The sequence below is a fragment of the Hoplias malabaricus genome, chromosome 11, assembly GCF_029633855.1.
Source record: "Hoplias malabaricus isolate fHopMal1 chromosome 11, fHopMal1.hap1, whole genome shotgun sequence".
NCBI lineage: Eukaryota > Metazoa > Chordata > Actinopteri > Characiformes > Erythrinidae > Hoplias > Hoplias malabaricus.
The window spans coordinates 40,826,132-40,849,932 of NC_089810.1; the positions used below are offsets into that span (position 1 = coordinate 40,826,132).

Here is a 23,801-nt window from a genome sequence, read left to right on the forward strand (position 1 = left end):
ACGCTGAACAGATTAGAAGGTAGGCAGTCAACAACTGAAGGACATCTCTCACCATTTTTCCTGACAGTAATAAAATAGGAGATAATGACACCAATAAGGGAATGTTTGGATTGATGGAACAGACCACAGAAAGAAAGAAGAACAGACTACAGAAAGAAAGAAGAACAGACCACAGAAAGAAAGAAAAAGAAAACGTCAGAAATGTGTCGCCACTGGCAGCAAAGTCTGCTCCAGACCAACAATTCCGCTGAAGACCAGGGACAGAGAAGTAGAGGAAAATCAGAGAAGGAAAGGTATGAGGGAATGGTGTGATGAGTGTACAAAGGAACAGACAAACTTTAAAGAAACACTTCTGCCGTCTGAGTTCCTAGAGAGTCCTTGGTCTAAGATAGGAGCAGACCTTTTTTAGCTTCGTGACATGATATACCTAATTGTAGTGGACTATTTCTCACAATTCTTTGAAGTTGCCAAACAGATTTCCACAACATCAGAAGCAGTAGTAGGCCATTTCAAATCTATTTTCGCTCGACATGGGATAGCAGACACTGTGAGAACAGATAATGGCCCACAGTTTGCATCTGAGTGTTTCAAGAAATTTGCTTCTGACTGGGGGGTTTAGACGTGTTACCTCTAGCCCATGTTTCCCTCAAAGCAATGGCGAGGTAGAGCAGGCAGTCAGAACAGTTAAAGTTCTGTGGAAGAAAAACAAAGACCCTTACCATGCACTTATGGCTTACAGAGCAACACCCTTAGCAAATGGTCACAGTCCTGCAGAGTTTTAATGGGTCGGAAGATTCGCACGACTGTCCCAGTCATCCCATCTGAGCTGAAACCTGGTTGGCCAGATCTCCAGAAAGTCAGAGAGAGAGAAAAAGGCAGTCGACAAAAGCAGAGAAGAAATTTCAACACACATCATGGAGCACACAGTCTGGTTCAGTTGTACCCAGGGGACCATGTGTGGATAAAAGACTCTAAAGAAAAGGCAACAGTTATAAGTCATTCAGATGCACCGAGATCCTACTATGTTGAAACACCAAGAGGTCTGACCCGGAGAAATAGAAGTCATTTAGTTAGTACACTTGTGGCACTAATCCAGTCTGACAACTTGCTTCATAACTTACCTGATAGCACAGCAGGGGTGGACATTGAAGGACCTGAAGGACTTTGTTACTTAGAGTAGCAGGTGCGTTTGGATAAATGAGTGATACAAGGGGCAGAATAATCCCCTCGCTCAGTAGAGGGACTGGGGCAGTCTACCCGCTCTCTCCAGTTTAGTGAAAACAGCTGGTGATTCTGTTTATAAGAAAGGATATTTGAAGATTTTACCAGTGTTGTTGATCTGCTTATATTATTCATATAGAGCTGTTGCATTGTTTTCCTGCCTCCTAAAAAACTGGAAAGTTATTACAGTTGTTAAATTACAAAGGGAGATATAGTATCAGGGATTTAGACATGTGTAATGTGGTTGAGATACAGAATACTAAGCAACCAGTAGGGGGAGTTCTATAACTATAAGAGGGGAGTTCTTGTTCAATAAAAGTGAGTCGGGAGTAGTGCCTTACCTGGCTGGTCACGTCTGATTACTCAAGCCTTCATAGCACAGCACCACAGCAGAATTCAGCAGGGGACTGTGATTGGATAGTGAATACTTTTTACTCTGTCATGAGAACAGCACTGCTTTCAGCTGAAATACAATTCCTACTTTGCATTTTGCTTTGGCACGTTTACATCACTACACAGTGGATGTCACAGTCAGACAGATTGCAGACACATGCGGAGTGTAAGAAGTACACATTTAATTAAACACAATTCCAAGAAGAGTAGTCAACAAACAGGCAAGATTCTAAACACCAAAGTACAATTCGGTTTCATCCGGTTTCCTCCCACAATCCAAAAACACACATTGGTAGGTGGATTGGAGACTCAGTAGTGTCCGTAGGTGTGAGTGTGTGAGTGAATGTGTTTGTGTGTGTGTGAGTTGCCTTGTGAAGGACTGGTGACCCCTCCAGGGTGTATTCCTGCCTTGCACCCAATGATTCCAGGTAGACTCTGGACCCACCGCGATCCTGAACTGGATAAGGGTTACAGACAATGAATGAATGAATGATTGGTGGGTTGTTTTTAAATCTGACACAAATTGAGCATTTTATCCTTTAAATGCAAATTGACACGTATTGTGTTTTCTGGTAAGAGACAGAGCGATATTAAACAAATGTAATGAGTTCTTGCTTTTCATTTTGGCATGTTTAAGCATGTCTGTGTTTAAAAGTAATCTCGTGTATATTACAGTTCAGTGTGACGTCTATTTTTGAAGTTCCTCAAAATGTAAAACAATACAGTTTTGTACTGGTTACATTTCCAGGTGATTGTATTAAGTTCTGACACTAATTCAGCATTTCATTTTTAAATGTGTTGTTTTTCAGTAAAGAGTTCAAGCAACGTGAAAAAAACGGAATTGCGGTTTTGCTTTTAATTTTTGCACGTATTCTGCATGTTAGTATGGAAAAGCAATGGTGTGTATGGATTGCATTTCACATTGTAACTATTGCAGTGATTAATTCCTCTCCATGAAGTTGTAGCCACAATCTGCATTTATATGTGCATAAAGATTCAGAATATTTAACAGAATGCTGTAGAATTTCCATGCATCATTGCAATAGTCCACAATAATATATAAATGGCTGTAGCTGTATCCACTCACTATTGTATTTGTTCTTTTTGTACTTGTACTACTCCCATTCTGTTGTTATGTAATTTGTTTGTAGCATGTTGCTATACCTATACCTTTTCATGCAATAAGCTAAAATGCTGTGTTTAAAAGTAAAAAGTCTTACTTTGTGGTTGGCTGTTTATTTGTTGGTTGGTAGTGTGTTAAATATGTGATGCAAGTCATTTCCGCCTGTTCTGTGGAGGACAGTGAAACATACCCAAGCTTCTGCTCACTACAAACCTCACAGACAGTCACCCGGAGGAAACCCACGCGAACACAGGGAGAACACACCACACTCCTCACAAACAGTCACCCGGAGGAAACCCACGCGTGCACAGGGAGAACACACCACACTCCTCACAGACAGTCACCCGGAGCGGGACTTGAACCCACAACCTCCAGGTCCCTGGAGCTGTGTGACTGCAACACCTACCTGCTGCGCCACTGTGCCACCCCAACCCACACTAACAAAAGGCAAAATGAGAATGAGCCATCACTGTTTTTCCTGTATCCACCAGATTCATATCCAGCATTACAGATTGGTCCTTCACTGGCTACACTGGCTTTCTGAAGTACTCAAAAAAGTCAGTCGTATTCAACAGTGGTTTGAGGTCTTACTTTAAAAATGCTACAGTAAAATGCTACATCAAAAATGCTATATCAATGTTTTGTCAGTTAAATAATGGTTCAGTGCATTAAGAAATAACAAAATTATTGCAGTTTACTTGAAATTCAGTTTTTACGTTGAGCCTTTAGGGGTTAATAGAAAAGTCCAAATGTTTCTTCTAAAGTCTTTCCTAATGAAAGTATGTAACATTTATACAATGTTCTTTTGAGGCAACTGTTCATTCTCTGGCACAGGATGAACCCAAAAGTGGTAATAGTCACAAACTCAAATAGAGTCCTTTCTCTGTAATGTAACTAAAAAGATTTACTCAGAAACGAGTCGGTGCTGGAATGTAGGCAAAAAGTTTTTAGAAAAATAATTACTTTGCCTTACGTTTAGTTCTATTAATGGTAAAATGTGATATGGCAGCGAGGAGACAATGGAAATAACAACTATATAATGATCTGGAAAGGCTTTCTAAAAGCTGTCAGGAGGTTGGACTTTGGTAGATTGTGTAGTACAACAGCATATAGCCGACAATGACCAGGAAAGTGGTCAGAAATCCAAAGATGAATCTGTGTTATAGTCATCATGCTCAACATCTTGAAAAGCCACAGTCTGTTGGACCTACAGACTTGAAGAAAACTAGAATTTCTAGCACAGATTTTTTTCTTATGGTGTGCTGTTTTACACTGATGATGGCAAAGTTGCAATGGAAAAAAATACACTTATATCCACAGCAAAACAATTTATCATCAGATTTATTGACATTTTTATTTCATAACATGTTTGTTTCCCCCGTGTTTGTATTGTGTAACAGCTAATAAATGTTATGACAGACTTGCTACTGGTCACGTCATCGCAAAGCCCCTCCCCCAGACCACTGACATAATTCTGACCCTTTTAATTCTAATTTAAAAACAAGTAACTAACATCAGAGATTTCACAATTCAGTGTTTAAAAATAGCATTTATAAGTCGTTTTAACAAAAAGAAGACAAAGAGTCTAAGTGTCTAAGGGGTTAGAGTTACTAGGGAGATTAATTGAAAGTATTATATAACACAGCCTAGACCACCTTTTTGTGGCCCAGAGTGTTGGAATTTATAGAGCTTTAATATTAACATCATCAGTTTATTTGCTACACATCAACAGTCTATAGCACCTTTAAATCTTGACAAACAACCATTTGTATGAAAACAATCACAGGATAATGCACTCTTACACTTGCACCTATGGGCAATTACACACAAACCATCCACCTACCAACATGTGTTTTTGGAATGTGGGAGGAAACTGGATCACCTGGAGAAAACCCATGCAAACACAGGGAGAACACATCACACTGAAAATAAACAAGAAACACTAATATGAACTTACATATAAACAGTAATATTTAAATGATTTGTCTTAAACAATTTGCATAATCAATGAATATCCTAAAGGCTCTGATGGTACCAGGACAAATAAGGTATTTACAAAGTTGGTTGGAAATAAATGTATGGCTGTTTGTAAAGGTGTGTAATAAACTGTTTCTTATTTATTTCTGTCACAGAACAGATGAAATGGTGGTCGTATGTTGGCTTCCTCCACGAGTCGGATTTGTCCCTCTGTCAGTGCTCTGGTTGTCCTCGTCCTCCATTGCATTTTCAATGTTTGACAGAATTGCATAAAATTGCTTCTTAAAGTCCTTCCCCATGAATGCATAAAGAAACGGGTTCAGACAGCTACTAGTGCTCATGAGAATGAAGGCAATTACGTCCATAATATATAGAAATTCATTTTGTGTATTGCTTACATACATCAGCATTACTATGTGGTAAGGCAGCCAGCAGATCAAGAATGCGGCACTCAGTGCCGTCATGATCCTGAAAGGCTTTTTAGATGAAACCATCTGCATGGTCTTTAGTTTTCGTATTATGATGAAACAACAGGTGATAAATATCAGGAACGGGATAAAAAATGCAAAAATGAAGTCATATATAGGTATTGCTGCAGAATCTGAATATATTTGACATTTATCAGTGGTTACCGTTCTATTCTCAGAGTTAGGGATAACTAGAGCTGGAACATAAAACGTTGCAGAGATGAACCAAACTAGAACAACTACCATAGAGGCCTTTTTCACTGTGCGCTGATTCTGAGCCCAAACTGGAAACATGACAATCACACAACGGTCCACGCTGATGATGGTGAGGAGGAAGTTGCTGCAGTAGAGATTTAGGGGAATGTTTAAGTAAACTAAATAGCACATGAACTGTCCAAAGATCCAGGTGCCTGTGATCACATAATGGACAAAGAAGGGAAGTGTGGAGCAGAACAAGAAGTCGGACACAGCCAGGCTCAGGTACCAGATGCTGATGACTGACTTTCGGACTTTAAATCCTGCAATCCAGATCACCAAACCATTTCCAGTAAGACCAAGGACAATGATGATCACGCTGCTCACTAGATAGAACTTACTCAATGGATCCATTCCTGTGTCATTGTTTTTGGTGCCATTTTCAGGAAGGTATGTTTCTGTTACTGGGGTTGAAGTCATGATGTCTCAGTTCTATAAAGGAGACAGAAATCAGTAGACGTGTTAATGTTCTGTTAGGTTTTGTTACCAAATAAGCAGAAATAACTTTGTCCACCATTTGCAGAGAAATAATAATCTACTAGTGAACACTGCATGGCTTTGTTTTATGGAATATTCAACTGTAAATAAATATCGTTATATAAGTTTAAAGAAAATAAGAAGACTCACCGGCCAATGGCTGCTTCAGCACACTGCTGCAGAGCTGGGGGTGGTGTTGCTGCTTAAGATGAGTAATGATCTTTTGTATTATGAGAAACATTTTGTAACTTTCACTTCCTTTTTGTGGTTTGTCAGAATTCAAAGGAACCTTCTTTTCACTGAACGGTCATGCCAGATTTACACTGTGCACTTGTATAATTTTACACTGCACACTTTAGTCATTTGTCAAATACCCCACAGTGCATTTGTTTAAACAGAGAAGCCTCCGAATTTTTTAAAGTTTGTTTAACACACGCATTAACCGTTTTCTATTGTTTAGCATCTGAGTGTTCTTGTGTTTAGTGTGTGTGTGTGTGGTCAGAGTATATAAGAGCTGTTGAAGAATTTTAGTCAGCAACCAAAAAGTGTTATATTAATATTAGTTAAAAAAAGTAACGTAACATACATTTTCAAATGTAATTTTGGGATACTGCAAACTCTGTGAAGAGTTTGGTGTATTCTCCCTGAATCTGTATGGGTTTCCTTCAGGTGCAAACCCAGAGGTTGAGAGGCGGAGGTAATATTTGAAGAAAATACCCATTGCTGCTTAAAATGGTTTGACTGTCTGTGAGGAGTGTGGTGTGTTCTCCCTGTGTCTGAGTGGGTTTCCTCCGGGTGCTCCGGTTTCCTCCCACAGTCCAAAAACGCACGTTGGTAGGTGGATTGACAACTCAAAAGCGTAGGTGTGAATGTGTGATTGAATGTGTGAGTGTGTGTGTCTGTGTTGCCCTGTGAAGGACTGGCGCCCCCTCCAGGGTGTATTCCTGCCTTGCGCCCAATGATTCCAGGCAGGCTCTGGAGCCACCACGACCCTGAACTGGATAAGCACTTAAAAGGGGTGGATACTGGTCTTTCAAGGAGGGGAAGCTCAATTTCGCCCTACAACATAAAATGTGTCGGTTTATTTATACGTAAATTCTACCCTCCTTTCCGTTCCTTTTCAAGAAAATGATCTGTTACCCTGTCGTACCAACAAGGCGTCTTTTCCAGGGACTTGACTCTTGTCCTCTCAATGGCCAGCAGACCTGCTTAAACGGCCTTGGTCCATATAATATGTGTCCGCCTGTGAGTGCTTTGTGATGGTGGAGGGGCTCAGCAGCACCCGCTGGACAGAAACTGCGATAGAAGTCAGAAAGAGTGATAGAAGTCAGTCTCCAAACACAAGCACCTACAAAAAACCCCACAAAAATAGAAGCTCGATTTGTCGCTAGTCGTTTTTAACAAAGAAAATGCCACTAAGAGGATTAAGAAAGTTCAACTCAGAACCGAATAAAAATGTAATGCTCCCACAGACCTTTAAACCAAAGGATCACTGTTTGGCTCATTTCGCTGTCAATCAAAAAGGGATTCAACCTCAGACAGATCATCCAATCATCATGCAGAAGCTGAGCACCCGGGCCAGCCGTGATATTTTATCACTTGACATTTTAGGGGAAGCTGAGCTTGCCTTGCAGTCTAAGAGCAATCGCCTCTGGAGCTTACAGATAATGAATGAATGAATAAGATATCCATTGACTCATAAAGCGGAAACAGCCTAACAGCACACCATTCCACTGTGCAGTTCCTGTCTTTGTGGCAGAGAATGCATTTGCATGTGACATCGCGGAGGCAGAGAGTGGTAGCAAGTGCATGTCTGCAGCCAGACTCTATTGGTTTCTGGTGCTATATAATGACAGCGTCCACTGAATGTGCTTCATGCAGCAGAGCACTAGCTTGTGTAGCAGATATGAAATGTGTGATGGGAAAAAGCAGATTAACACCAATGAGTAATGGTTAATGATAACTAATGATTTATATTAATGATTGATTAATTAGATTAGATTAGATTAAACTTTATTGTCATTGTGCAGAGTACAAGTACAGGGCCAATGAAATGTAGTTAGCATCTAACCAGAAGTGCAATATATAACATTATTTACATAATTTACATAAAGTGCAGTTGTGATTATTTACATAAAGTGCAGTTGTAAAATGACATTATGATTATGGAAGTTAAGTAACCATATATACATATTGAAATATAAAAAATGTAAACAAAGTAACATTGTGTAGGTGATGCATTAAGTACTGAGGGATAAATTAAATACAACTTTACAGAAGGTGCAATGTAGTGATTGTGCTATTTATGATTTTATGTTTATTTAAAGTGCCTGAATAGTGTTCATCTGGATAACAGCCTCAGGAAAAAAAAAACTGTTACGAAGCCTGTTAGTGCAGGAACGCACTAGGTTCCTGTAACATCTGCCAGATGGTAAAAGGCTGAAAAGTCCATGATTTGGGTGGGTGACGTCCTTGATGATGTTTCTTGCCCTGCCCAGGCAGTGTTTGTGGTAGATGTCCTCGATGGTAGGTAATTCGGTGCCTATGATGCGCTGTGCTGTTTTTACCACCCACTGGAGAGCTTTGTGGTCTGCAGCACAGCAACTGCCGTACCATACAGAGATGCAGTTGGTAAGTATGCTCTCGATGGTACAGCGATAAAAGTTCACTAGTATCCTGGGAGACAAGTGAGCTTTCTTCAGACTCCGAAGAACATAGAGGCGCTGCTGCGCCTTTTTGATGAGGACAGAGGAGTTCAAGTACCAGGTGAGATCATTGGAAATGTGGAGACCAAGGAACTTGAAACTGGACACCTGATCCACTGCAGTTCCGTTGATGTAAATGGAGGCGTGAGCTTGGTTCCTAGTCCGTCTGAAGTCCATGATGATCTCCTTTGTTTTGAGTGTGTTTAGTACCAGGTTATTGTTATGGCACCACAAGGTCAGATGCTGTACTTCCTCCCGGTAGGTTTCATTATTATCTGTAATCAATCTTATCACCGTGGTGTCATCTGCGAATTTGACTATGGTGTTTGAACCATAGGCAGGTACACAGTCATGGGTGAAGAGAGAGTACTGAATCGGGCTCAGAACACAGCCTTGTGGAACGCCAGTTTTCAAGGTGATGGTTGATGATTGAAGGCTGCCTAATCTAACAGATTGGGGTCTGTTAGACAGGAAGTCTAAAATCCAGTGGCAGAGTGATGTGCTGATACCCAGTTGGTTGAGTTTGGATATCAGCATAGACGGAATCACTGTGTTGAATGCCGAACTAAAATCGATGAACAGCATTCTCACATATGAGTTCTGACAGTCCAGGTGGGTTAGTGCAGTGTGTAGTGCTGTTGATATAGCATCCTCGGTGGATCTGTTGCTACAATAGGCAAACTGGTGTGGGTCCAGCGTAGCAGGCAGGCAGGATTTCAAGTGGGAGAGAACTAGTCTTTCAAAGCACTTGGAAATTATTGGGGTGAGTGCAACAGGTCGAAAGTCATTTAACTCTGAAGCAGTATAGTGCTTAGGCACATGCACAATGGTGGCAGACTTAAAGATGGATGGTACAACTGCCTGGGCAAACGAAACATTAAAAATGTGAGTGAAGACAACTGCAAGTTCCACAGCACAAGCTCTTAGCACACGGCCAGGTACACCATCAGGGCCAGCTGCCTTTCGTGCATTCACTCTGCTCAGCATGCGACTGACGTCCGAAGTGGAAAGTACAAGTGGCTTGTGGTCTGGTGGAGGATGGTTTATTGAAGATATCTTGTTGCCCTGGTCGAACCGAGCGTAGAAGTTGTTTAGCTCATAAGGGAGTGAAGCACTGTTGGTAGATGGAACAGAGGTGGCTGGTTTATAATCAGTCAGGGTGTGAATTCCCTGCCACATACGCCGAGGGTCAGAGGAGGTAAAGTGTTCCTCAATCCGGCATTTGTAGCAGTGCTTGGCTATAGCTATTCCTCTCCTCAGGTTAGCTCTGGCCAAGCTGTATGCCTCCCTGTCTCCTGATCTGAAGGCAGCATCTCTGGCTTTGAGCAGAGTGCGAACCTCTCTGTTCATCCCAATCTTGACTTCTTTCTAAATTATGTAGGCCTTTGTGTGCTTGTGAGCTTGACCTGAAGGGACTTATTGCATTGTGTTATGTTACTGTGACCTGTGGGAGGAAGGCGCTGAATTAGAAGAAGGAAAATTAGATTGAAATTAGATTAGAAGGAAGGCAGTCAACAACTAAAGGACATCTCTCACCATTTTTCCTGACAGTAATAAAATAGGAGATAATGAGGCACCAATAAGGGAATGTTTGGGTTGATGGAATGAGACGTGATGTAATAACGCCCAAATGGCACACATGATGGTGTACATGACTGGGGTCCTATATATTGCTTGACTCTGTTCAATAAAAACGAGAGCTAAGAGAGAATTCTTGACTACGTGTGATACTTAGAGATTAATTTTAGATTTGCCATAACAAAATGTTATTATTATTATTTTTATATAAATCCGCAGCAGGTAAAATTATGATTTATGATATTTAGTATGTACTTTATCTTGTGTGTTTTGAAGTGGTTAAAGGAGTTAAATATGTTAAAATACATTTAAATCTAATAGGGAAATCAGTTCTCTCTTTAATAAAAGCTTTACAATTTGGTAGTTGGTACTTTAAATATATTATGTATTTTCATTTATTGTTTAATTTATGTAAACTTCTCATGAAAGAAATTAATTATATTTTTGTAAAAATGTATCTATTCGGTCTGCAATCAGAGCTGAAAGGAGGAGTTTGTAGTGCCTTCTCACAGACAACGATGAACTGTTTTCACAGAAATAAATATAATAAAATGAATGTAAGTGTATAATTTCCATAGAAATTATTTATGACACTCTTAATCAGCTGCACATGAGCCAGAGACCACCATGCTCAATTTTACTAGTCCTCTGAAGGTGTATAAACCTAGGGTGACCAGATCTGAGATGGTGAAAAAGAGGACACGTCTCCAGGGTTGGGGGGATGAGGTCATGCCCCTCGCTGCCATTTTATGCTTAGCTGAACCTACGTGTGCTTTTAGGTCCTTTACACTTTTAATTGCTACACAAAATATGGGAATTTCTTTTTTAATTCATCCGAGAACTTACATTTACGTTTCGGCACAGCTGCTCGAGATGAGGGTAGGTACATGAGCTTTGCCTGACATAAACAAGGACTACTGACATGCAGACTGACCAATTAAATGTTTACAGAGAAGGTTATCAACGTATTATGACGTACCGGACGTTTGTGAAATTCCACCCAGACATTTTTTTAAGTCTAAAAAAGAGGACATGTCCAGGTAAAAGAGGATGTCTGGTCACACTATTTAAACCCCACCAGCATCAGGCTGTGGAAATACATTCCCTGGAGTGGGGGAGTACTATGGAAGCAAATCTGTTATTTTTTGATTTGCCATAACAAAATGTTATTTTTGTTTTTTTATTTTATATAAATCTGCAGCAAGTAAATTTATGATTTATGATATTTAGTATGTACTAAATGAACAGTTTCCACACACATTCTGTCATGTCCAATAATAAGAGATTGTGGCGCTCTACTGCCCCCCGGTGTAAGTCTATAATTACAGCAGTGTCTCTGTTAAATGTGTACAGTTTATTTGTATTTGTCTGCAGTAGTAAACAATACAGAGGAACAAGTGTGCTTACTTTTTTCTTTCAATGAATTCTGGACAAGTTCTATTGGTCTTCTGTTTTCCCTGAGGATAACTAGAGATTTCAGTTGCCGTTAAAAACAAAAATGCAACAGAAACAAGGCAAGGCAAGGTAGAAAGTTGACTACACGATAACGAAGATGCCTAGAGGGTGATGAAAAAACAGGTGCCAGAGGTGGCATCAAGTGCCTGAGTGCTGGTCCAAGGTAACCTGGGGAGAGAGCATAAGCTGGAACTTAGGGGCTAGATAGCAGCATGGTTGTGAAGATAGGAGGATAGGTTGAAGGTCCACAGTGCCTGGAGGAATCAGTGAATTGGGATGATGAAGGGAGGGGTGGGATGATGTGTAGGGTAGACCTACGTAGAGTAGACCGTGTCGAGTGCTCAGAGCGCTGGACAGGAGACAGGAGACCTATAGAGGGGTGCGAGCTAGAAGGTCTGAGGCATGCAGCTGCGGCTGCAATGGGGGAAGAGCTGGGATGATGAAGGGAGTGGTGGGATTATGCGTAGAGACTTATGTAGAGAAGAAAAAGGGGAGGGGTGGGATGATGCGTAGAGACAGATGTAGAGGAAGAAAAAGGGGGAGGGGTGGGATGATGCATAGAGACAGATGTAGAGGAAGAAAAAAGGGGAGGGGTGGGATGATAAAGGGAGGGGTGGGATGATGCGTAGAGACAGATGTAGAGGAAGATAAAGGGAGGGGTGGGATGATGAAGGGAGGGGTGGGATGATGCTTAGAGAGGATAAGAGAGAACAAAATTAACTTGGAGGGCTTTGTCTAAATGGGTGCAATGCTGTCAATCAAGGCAGTATTCAGAAAGAGGAGCCGATTTGGAATGGAGGCTTAAACATACTGCCTGCTTTCTTTTCCAACATTTCAGATAGGACCATCTTGGCAAGCAGTGTAGGTAAACTACTGCCCTGGAGATGTGCATAAATATTGCAGATTCTAAGCCATTATCCAATTCAGCTCAGATAATTATATTATTATCAAAACAGCCCTCTAAGACACCAACCTGTGAGACAGCAAGACACAACCAGAAAGGGTAACAGGAAGATGAAGAATGCTCCAGTAAGGGGGAATTAAGTCGGAGATCGAAGGTTGTGACGTCATCGCATTGCTGCGCAGGGGCTCCTTACCGGCAGACGGGATTCTCTCTTTAGCTGAGTGAACGAAGGGGGCGCCATTGTTTCGGAGCACGTTGCTGGAACACCGAGGCTGTTCTGCCGGAGAGGAGGAAATGGGAGTCTCAAGGCGCTATAGAGTTCGTAGCTGTGGAGCAGCAGCCGTGACGATGGTAGATTTGCGTTCCCCAAAACACAAGGCAGTCCCGTAGCAGTGTAGCCGTAGATGAAGATAAGGGGAGGCTCGAAGCCTTGCGCCAGCATCGGAGGCAGATGCGGGTGGTCACTCGGGAGGCTGAATGCAGCGGCAGGAGAAGCAGGAGAACAGAGCACCGATCCGGAATGGGTAAGACAGCAGAGCATAGAACAGTTGAAGCGGTTGCAGGCGCGACAACGGCCGTACGTAACTTAAGATACCGGACAGTCCCATAGCTATTTAGCCAGAGTGAGTTTAAAACAGGAGGCTCAGTGGGCTTGACAAAGGCCGAACGCGGCTCCGAATATGAGGATCGGCAGGAATGACCTAGCGCAGAGGAGCGAGCTGACGTCGCGAAGCAGTCGAATCGAGATCCATCTCCTGAACTAAATGAGGCTAGTTTTTCCGACGCGGAAATGACATGAATTTGCAGGGTATATATAGGGCTGAGAGGAGGAGTTCGGGCGTGGTCCTACTCCCAAAATTATGTTATTACATAACTTCACTTATGGGTTACAGAGCGACACCCTTAGCAAATGGTCACAGTCCTGCAGTATTTTAATGGGTCAGAAGATTTGCACGCCTGTCCCAGTCATCCCATCTGATCTGAAACATGGCTGGCCAGATCTCCAGAAAGTCAGAGAGAGAGAAAAAGCCAGTCAACAAAAGCAGAGAAGAAATTTCAACACGGAGCACGCGATCTGGTTCACTTGTACCCAGGGGACCATGTGTGTGTAAAAACTTTAAGAGAAAACAACAGTTATGAGTCATTTAGATGCACCGAGATCCTACTATGTTGAAACACCAAGAGGTCTGACCCAGAGAAATAGAAGTCATTTAGTTGGAAAACTTGTGGCACCAATCCAGTCTGACAACTTGCTTCATAACTTACCTGATAGCACAGCAGTGGTGGACATTAACAACCCAAGCCAGTCAACTGAGATATCACCGCGGCATCAGTCAGAACCTACCAGAAAGTACCCAAAGAGGGAAAGACAACCTCCAAAGCACCTGAAGGACCTTGTTACTTAGAGTAGCAGGTGCGTTTGGATAAATGAGTGGTACAAGGGGCAGAATAATCCCCTCGCTCAGTAGAGGGACTGGGGCAGTCTACTCGCTCTCTCCAGTTTAGTGAAAACAGCTGGTGATTCTGTTCATAAGAAAGGATATTTGAAGATTTTACCAGTGTTGTTAATCTGTTTATATTATTCATATAGAGCTTTTACATTGTTTTCCTGCCTCCTAAAATCTGGAAAGTTATTACAGTTGTTAAATTACAAAGGGGGATGTAGTATCAGGGATTTAGACATGTGTAATGTGGTTGAGATACAGAATACTAAGCAACCAGTAGGGGGAGTTCTATAACTATAAGAGGGGAGTTCTTGTTCAATAAAAGTGAGTCGGGAGTAGTGCCTTACCTGGCTGGTCACGTCTGATTACTCAAGCCTTCATAGCACAGCACCACAGAGCACAGGAGAGACAAAGAGCATCAGAAAAAGGAAAAGGAAACATCAAGATCTCCAGCAGGCCACAAACACATTACGAGCGGAACAGTAAAGTCTGAAAGAACTTTGGAAGAACAGGAGAGATGCAGAGAAACAAGTGAAGAGAAGAAAAGGAGAGGCATTATAGAATGGTGGAGAAACAGAGCCACAAAAAAACAGAAGAGGAAGGAAGAAAAAGAACGAAGGATAGAGAGACTAAAGCGAGAACAGGACCTATGGGCCTTCAGGAGAGAAATGGCGATAGAGAGATGGAGAGAAGAACAGTCGAGACTGAGGGGAATCACAGGAAATGAAAAAAGAGCATGGATAGACTCGTGTGAAATCGTCAGGCAAAGGAGGGAGTTAATGAGAGAACAGGAGAAATCGATTAATCTGATAGAAATGACGAGAAATGTTGAACGGGACGAACAGGAGAGATGCAGTGGAAGGAAGCTGGTAGGATTAATAATAATATTATTAATGCTAACAGTATTAATAATATTATTATTAATCCTACCAGCTTCCTTCCACTGCATCTCTCCTGTTCGTCCCGTTCAACATTTCTCGTACTATACTCGTAATATACTCTTACTTTTATATACTCTTATTCTGAAGGCCAGGACAGTGACAGAAAAATAGAAGAAATAGAGAAACAGGAGAGAGAATAAAAGAACAGTAAAAAACTGTAAATTTACAGTGGTGTACTGGCGTCTATGCTGCCAGTAACTTACTGTAAATTTATTGTAGTCAATGGAATACTGTAATACAATAATACAGTAAAAAACTGTAAATTTACAGTGGTGTACTGACATCTATGCTGCCAGTAACTTACTGTAAATTTATGGTAGTCAATGGAATACTGTAATACAATAATACAGGGAAAAACTAAAGTAAATTTACAGTACTTTTACTGTAAATTTACAGTAGTTTACTGGTGTCTGTGCTGCCAGTAATTTACTGTAAAATGTACAAAACGTTTTACAGTTTGGCGAGACTGAGCAATAAGAAAAAGGCCAGGAAAGTAACAGAAAAATAATAGAAATAGAGAAAAAGGAGAGAGAAAAAAAAGAACAAAAAAAGAATCAGGAGAGAAAAAATATTAGAAAAAATGAGGGAAAACAATGAAATAAAAAGAAAAAAGAAAAAATGTTGAGGAAACATTTTAGAAATGTTATAAAAGTGTATTTTACCTTTGACTTGACTTTTATTTACTGTGTTTAGAGTGATCAGTGTGGTGTTTAATGGGAGAATCCTGTGTTTAGTGAATTCAGTGTATGATTACTGTGTGTACAGTGTGGTGGTATTTTTGTGTGGACTAATGTTCAGAGTGTGTGGTGTCGAAATATGAGCAGTAGGGGGCAGCAGTGTTCAGGCTTATACAGACTGCTTAAAACAGGAAAAAAAGAGGCTGAAGCACAAGATGATCGAGATGCTCTTTAAACTCTCACTAAAGGACACTTTAAACCTACACTGGGTCTGTGTGTGTGTGTATTTCCGTTGCTGAAGGACACTGGAGGAAACACGGTGTCAGGACAGGACAGAGAGCTGACACTTGCGAATCACAGTAAACAGTTTATTGACGTTATCCAAAAGAGTAATCAAAAGGCAAGCAAGGTCCAAACACAGGGAGCAAACAGTACCTCAGGGAATAAGCGATAAGCGTAGTCAAAAATCAGGCAGAGTCCAAAAACCGAAGAATACAGACAGTACCAAAAGGGACGAGGCAGGAGACGTAAACTGAAATAACAAGCAAGGAGTAGGCAACAAGAGACCGTCAGACTGATAACAAGAGAACGCTTTGTAAGCTGGGATAAACCACGGCAATACTAGGTAGAGAACTATACAGAGATAGGGGTATATATAGGGAAACAAAGAGGTGTGCATGATTAGAATTCAGGTGAGGGAGACTGGTGTATAGTCATGTGACTGTTGGGTACATTCTGGGAATTGGAGTCCTGGGATGTAGGCGTGACACACAGCTGTGGTTATAGAGCTGTGTAGATCGTAGAGGGAATGTAATACACCTGTCTGTGTCTGCTGTTTCTGCTACCATTTTATTTAATGTTTTTTCGCCCAGGTCTTTGTGCATTTTACAGCCTTAGATCACTGAAACATTCAAATGAATATTTCTTCTACTTGTTTTTAAGCTCCTCACTCTGGTCTGGCAGCAAAGCACTTCATATATGTTGGAGGTAAGTTTGATGTCTGATTCTATTAAGTCTCCCACCAGCCATTGATTAACCGCTTAAACGTGTGTGTGAGGGGGAATAATGAAATTACAAACTGCTGAAAATACTGTTTTGATAAACTGGATGGGAGTAAGCTGCAGTTTACATTATTCATTTCATGATCTTGAGTTTCTTTATGAATGTTGCCATTTGGTTTATTCATTCATTATCTGTAACTCTTATCCAGTTTAGAAAAACAGTGATTAATTCCTCTCCATGCAGTTTTAGCCACAATCTGCATTTATATGTGCATGAGCAGTAGAATCATACACTGCATGTTGGTGTAGATAAGACACAGTCTCCAGCATTAAGGGCAGCAGAGTTAGACGAGTTTAAGTGACATCATTTATCACTACAACATTCGGTGCATATTTTCTTTCTGAAAGATTCAGAATATTTAACAGAATGGTGCAGAATTTCCATGCATTGTTGCACTAGTCCACAATAATATATAAATGGCAGTAGCTGTATCCACTCACTATTCTATTTGTTCTTTTTGTACTTGTACTACTCCCATTCTGTTGTTATTTATGTAATTTGTTTGTAGCATGTTGCTATACCTATACCTTTTCATGCAATAACCTAAAATCCTGTGTTTAAAAATAAAAAGTCTTACTTTGTGGTTGGCTGTTTATTTGTCGTTTGGTAGAGTGATAAATATGTGATGCAAGTCATTTCCGCCTCTTCTGTGGAGGATCGTGAAACATACCCAAGCTTCTGCTCACTACAAACACAGGATTAGACTTAGACTTGGTCTATTCTGACTGAATATTTTCTATCGTGTTTAATGTTATAAAAATACCATTGAGTAAGAATGTCTACTGTAGCAGAAAAGAAATGCTATACACACAAATCGTTCAAAATCTTAAAATAACCTGCTTGTCTCTACACTCATTTTTGTGATTTATTTGATGGGTCGTCCTGTTAAATTAATTCCAGTGGACTTGTCCTCAGACCCGATACCAGATCAAATACAAAAAAAATTCACAGTAAATCAGTTCAGTTTTTTTAAATATCTCAAATCTCAAAAGCTTTCGGGATGAGAATATAACAAAAATTACAAGTGATACACAACAAACTAAAAGTGAAAGAAAGGAGAGGAATACACAACTCTTATCCCACCCGAAAAATACAAAACACAAACTGAAAGAAAAGGCAGTCATTTCTGACTAATCATCCATCCATTATCTATAAGCGCTTATCCAATTCAGGGTCACAGTGGGTCAAGAGCCTACCTGGAATCATTGGGCGCAAGGCAGGAACACACCCTGGAGGGGGCACCAGTCTTTCACAGGGCAACACACACATACACTCACCTACGGACAAATTTGAGTCACCAATCCACCTATCAACATGTGTTTTTAGAGTGTGAGAGGAAACCCACACAGACACAGGGAGAAAACACCACAGTCCTCACAGACAGTCACCCGGAGGAAACCCACGCGGACACGGAGAAAACACCACAGTAATAAAAATGAATGTAATGTACATTATACAGAGAGAATATAGAGTGCAGACACATGGACTGGGTAATTACAGATGAAGTGTCCACCGCAGTAAAATACTACATACTGTAACACTGTTAAATGAATGTTTTGTCAGTTAAATAATGGTTCAGTGCATTAAGAAAACAAAGTTATTGCAGTTTACTTGAAATTAAGTTTTTACGTTGAGCCTTTAGGGGTTAATAGAAAAGTCCAAATGTTTCTTCTAAAGTCTTTCCTCATGAAAGTATGTAACGTTTATACAATGTTCTTTTGAGGCAACTGTTCATTCTCTGGCATAGGATGAACCCAAATGGTAATAGTCACAAACTCAAATAGAGTCCTTTCTCTGTAATGTATCTAAAAAGATTTACTCAGAAACGAGTCGGTGCTGGAATGTAGGCAAAACGTTTGTAGAAAAATAATTATTTTCCCTTACGTTTAGCTCTATTAATGATAAAATGTGATATGGCAGCCAGGAGACAATGGAAATAACAACTATATCATGATCTGGAAAGGCTTTCTAAAAGTTGTCACAAGGTTGGACTTTGGTAGATTGTGTAGTACAACAGCATACAGCCGACAATGACCAGGAAATTGGTCAGAAATCCAAAAATGAATTTGTGTTATAGTCATCATGTGGGTGAAAAAGGGCAAGCCACCAACAGAGCACTAGAGAAATAGGCCTCAAGTGCAGAGACACACAAACAACCCCTCTGGATGTTAGGAATACCGAGACAAAATGAAACACGAGAGGAAAACTTAAGATGTCAAGGGAAAACTGATCAGCTCAAAATTGAGCAAAAGAAAACAAAGGCACGAGAGTTTCCCAAAACAAAAGGGAGGGACAAGATGAGACAAAAAACTTAAAGATAGAACACAACTTATTTCTAATTATTTATTTATACCAAAAAAAAGTAAAGAATAGAAAATATTGAATCCCAAGAGAAAAAACAGAGGGAAAGCTCTGGTGGAGAAGAAGAAGAAGAAAGAGTGACCCAGAAGAAAACTCAAGAGCCTTAACCAAATTACGGGCCAGACTTGCACAGCACGAGAAACTTAAGATTGAGCACTGAGGTGTGTGTTGGCTTCCCCTTAAGTAGGAGTAGCCCAGGTGGAACCAATTGCCCCAAAGAGTGTCTCTGTCTCCCTCTAGTGACTGGGGGTGGCTTAGCAGGTAGCCTCACTCCAGCCCCAGACAGACCTCTTACACATCATGCTCATCATCTTGAAAAGCCACAGTCTGTTGGACCTACAGACTTGAAGAAAACTAGAATTTCTAGCACAGATGCTTTTCTTATGGTGTGCTGTTTCTGAGTCCAAATAGGAAAAGTTCCAATGATGTACTGTTTTACACTGATGATGGCAAAGTTGCAATGGAAAAAAATGGAAAAAAAACACATATCCACAGCAAAACAATTTATCATCAAATTTATTGACATTTTTATTTCATAACATGTTTGTTTCCCCTGTGTTTGTATTGTGTAACAGCTAATAAATGTTATGACAGACTTGCTACTGGTCACGTCATTGCAAAGCCCCTCCCCAAGACCATTGGCACAATTCTAACCCTTTTAAAAACAAGTAACTAACATCAGAGATTTCACAATTCAGTGTTTAAAAATAGCATTTATAAGTCGCTTTAACAAAAAGAAGAGAAACATACAAGCATCAAAAGAACCTATCATCAAGCCTAAGTGTCTAAGGGGTTAGAGTTACTAGGGAGATTAATTGAAAGAATTATATAACACAGCCTAGACCACCTTTTTGTGGCCCAGAGTGTTGAAATTTATAGAGCTGAAAATAAACAGGAAACACTAATATGAACTTACATATAAACACTAATATTTAAATGATTTGTCTTAAAAAAATTGCATATACAATGAATATGCTAAAGGCTCTGGTACCAGGACAAATAAGATATTTACAAAGGTTAGTTGGAAATAAATATATGGCTGTTTGTAAAGGCGTGCAATAAACTGTTTCTTATTTATTTCTGTCACAGAACAGATGAAATGGTGGTCGTATGTTGGCTTCCTCCACGAGTCAGATTTGTCCCTCTGTCAGTGCTCTGGTTGTCCTCTTCCTCCATTGCATTTTCAATGTTTGACAGAATTGCATAAAATTGCTTCTTAAAGTCCTTCCCCATGAACGCATAAAGAAACGGGTTCAGACAGCTATTAGTGCTGATGAGAATGAAGGCAATTACTTCCATAATATTTAGAAATTCATTTTGTCCAATGCTTATATACATCAGCTTTACTATGTGGTAAGGAAGCCAGCAGATCAAGAAAGTAGCACTCAGTACCGTCATGATCCTGAAAGGCTTTTTAGATGAAACCATCTGCATGGTCTTTAGTTTTCGTATTATGATGAAACAACAGGTGATAAATATCAGGAACGGGATCAAAAATGCAAAAATGAACTCACATATAGGTATTGCTGCAGAATCTATATATATTTGACATTGATCAGTGATTACCATTATATTCTCAGAGTGAGGGATAACTAGAGCTGGAACATAAAGTATTGCAGAGGTGAACCAAACTAGAACAACTACCATAGAGGCCTTTTTCACTGTGCGCTGATTCTGAGCCAAAACTGGGAACATGACAATCACACAACGGTCCACGCTGATGATGGTGAGGAGGAAGATGCTGCAGTAGAGATTTAGGGAAATGTTTAAGTAAATGAAATAGCACATGAACTGTCCAAAGATCCAGGTGTTTTTGATCATATAATAGAATAAGAAAGGAAGGGTGGAGCAGAACAAGAAGTCGGACACAGCCAGGCTCAGGTACCAGATGCTGATGACTGACTTTTGGACTTTAAATCCTGCAATCCAGATCACCAAACCATTTCCAGTAAGACCCAGGACAATGATGATCATGCTGCTCACTAGATAGAACATTTTCAATGGATCCATTCCTGTGTCATTGTTCCCGAGGTCATATTCAGGAATGTATGTTTCTGTTACTGGGGTTGAAGTCATGATGTCTCAGTTCTATAAAGGAGACAGAAATCAGTAGACGTGTTAATGTTCTGTAAGGTTTTGTTACCAAATAAGCATAAATACCTTTGTCCAGCATTTGCAGAGAAATAATATCTACTGGTGAACACTGCATGGCTTTGTTTTATGGAATATTTAACTAAATAAATATCTTTATATATGTTTAAAGAAAATAAAAAGACTCACCGGCCAATGGCTGCTTCAGCACACTGCTGCAGAGCTGGGGGTGGTGTTGCTGCATAAGATGAGTAATGATCTTTTATATTATGAGAACAATTTTGTAACTTTCACTTCCTTTTTGTGGTTTGTCAGAATTCAATGGAACCTTCTTTCCACTGAATGGTCATACAAGTTTTACACTGTGCACTTGTAAAAATTTACACTCCAAGCTTTAATCATTTGTCAAATACCCCACAGTGCATTTGTTTAAACAGAGAACCCTCAGAATTTTTCAAAGTTTGTTTAACAGTGGCTCAACAAGTGTAAATGTCTCACAGCTCCAGCATCCTGTATTGTGAGTTCAGTTCCCACCTTGAGCCACTGTCTCTGAGGAGTGTGGTGTGCTCTCCCTGTATCTGCATGGGTTTCCTCCAGGTGCAAACCCAGAGTTTGGGAGGCGGAGGTAATGTTTGAAGAAGATGCCTGGTGCTGCTCAAAATGGTTTGACAGGCGAGTGGCAAAAAAAATAAAAATAAAAATAAAAATGATAATCTTTTAATTGTGAAAAATGTTGAACAGCTGTTCATAAATCAGAAGATTGATTATATGGCATCTGCTGTGGTTTATTTTTATGAATTCTCTTTAGAGGTCTTACTTCCCATAATCTTTGATTGACTTGACATCATGCTTCCTGTGTGACATTCAAACATTCAAATCCACCTGGTTCTTCACTAAAGGATTTTCACTTTTTTTTTTTTAGTTTTAGTTTAATGCTCTGTGAAGATTTTTTCGAGCAGGACTTGGTCCCTGTCCACACTGCTGAAAAAAGGACCAATGCCTGGCTTAATAACCATAGTATCACCGTGCTTGTTTGGCCAGCAAGTTCGCCCAGCAACTTTACCCGGAACATTTACTAGGGCTCAAGGAGGATAAAGTCAGATTCAGGCTGTAGAAATGCACTCCCTGCCAGATGCACCCTCTGCCACAATGACTGAAATGGCACAGTGTAGCGATTTCTGGGAGAAGGGTCTGGCTGCAGACATGCACTCACAGCCTCACATGCACCACCAGCCTATTCATGACATCAGTGTACTCTCAGCCACGGAAACTGAATTACTTTGTGCCTTTTGAGGAATACATTTGCGCTTGATACTCGTGGCCGATGTGAGTGACTACGTTGATTAAAGCAGTGTACCGTCTGATGTGAAATCAGCTTTGTGATCAAAGGTATGTAATAATAAATAATAAATAAAATTTGCTTTGTCCCGTGTTTCATTCCGGAATGATAGAGGGATTAAGAAAATAATAACCTCGAGTAAATCCTGTCACTCTGCTGAGCCTAAGACATATGATGTACTGTTGGGCTGTTAGACATACACTGGATTGACATTAGCTTTGTCAGATTGATTGTTGAGTGTACTCGACTCAAGAAACGATGAGTTTACCAAAACAAAACTGCTTTATTCAGAAGAGCTTTGGCTTGTAGAGATACACAGCACATACATGAGCTGGGAGCGTTCCCACCTACAGAGAGAGAGAGGGAGCAGAATACACACTACAAAGTGCACATGTCTACTAAATGCATTACGCTACACTGATAATAGTGGGATGAAATAGTGATTATGGTACCTTTAAAAAAATGCACATCCCTACGGATAAGGTCTGATTTATTAGCAGAATCAGCAAGCATGAAGTACATTCAGTGGAAGCTTTCATCATATGTAGCACCAGACATCACTACACTAATGATATTGTCGTCATATATAGCACCAGAACTCTACAAAGATTACACCGTATTAAGATATCCATGGGGCGACACAGTGGTGCAGCAGGTAGTGTCGCAGTCACACAGTTCCAGGGACCTCAGAGTCCCGCTCCGTGTGACTGTCTGTGAGGAGTGTGGTGTGTTATCTCTGTGTCTGCGTGGGTTTTCTCCAGGTGACTGTCTGTGAGGAGTGTGGTGTGTTCTCCCTGTGTCTGCGTGGGTTTCCTCTGGTTGACTGTCTGTGAGGAGTGTGGTGTGTTATCCCTGTGTCTGCGCGGTATTCCTCCGGGTGACTGTCTGTGAGGAGTGTGGTGTGTTCTCCCTGTGTCTACGTGGGTTTCCTCTGGTTGACTGTCTGTGAGGAGTGTGGTGTGTTCTCCCTGTGTCTGCATGGGTTTCCTCTGGGTGCTCCGGTTTTCTCCCACAGTCTAAAAACACACATTGGTAGGTGGATTGGAGACTCAGAAGTGTCCGTAGGTATGAGTGTGTGAGTGAATGTGTGTGTGTGTTGCCCTGTGAAGGACTGGCGACCCCTCCAGGGTGTATTCCTGCCTTGCACCCAATGATTCCAGGTAGTCTCTGGACCCACTGCGACCCTGAATTGGATAAGCGGTTACAGATAATGAATGAATGAATGAATGTATTAAGTTCTGACACTAATTCAGCATTTCATTTTTAAATGTGTTGTTTTTCAGTAAAGAGTTCAAGCAACGTGAAAAAAATGGAAATGCGTTTTTGCTTT

General features: G+C 40.6%; 2 protein-coding genes across 2 annotated transcripts; both read right to left on the bottom strand.

Moving 5' to 3' along the window:
- Window positions 1-4,807: 4,807 nt before the first annotated feature.
- LOC136709194 (fMet-Leu-Phe receptor-like) lies at window positions 4,808-5,856 on the bottom strand. Its single transcript, XM_066684261.1, has one exon. It carries the CDS (start codon window positions 5,854-5,856, stop codon window positions 4,864-4,866), a length of 993 nt encoding a protein of 330 aa, XP_066540358.1. The 3' UTR covers window positions 4,808-4,863.
- A 14,211-nt stretch (window positions 5,857-20,067) lies between these two features.
- Window positions 20,068-21,117, bottom strand: LOC136709354 (formyl peptide receptor 2-like). Its single transcript, XM_066684498.1, has one exon. It carries the CDS (start codon window positions 21,115-21,117, stop codon window positions 20,125-20,127), a length of 993 nt encoding a protein of 330 aa, XP_066540595.1. The 3' UTR covers window positions 20,068-20,124.
- Window positions 21,118-23,801: the final 2,684 nt, after the last annotated feature.

Coding starts and splice junctions, on each gene's coding strand:
- LOC136709194 (XM_066684261.1), bottom strand. CDS start 5,856: ATGACTTCAACCCCAGTAACAGAAACATACCTTCCTGAAAATGGCACC.
- LOC136709354 (XM_066684498.1), bottom strand. CDS start 21,117: ATGACTTCAACCCCAGTAACAGAAACATACATTCCTGAATATGACCTC.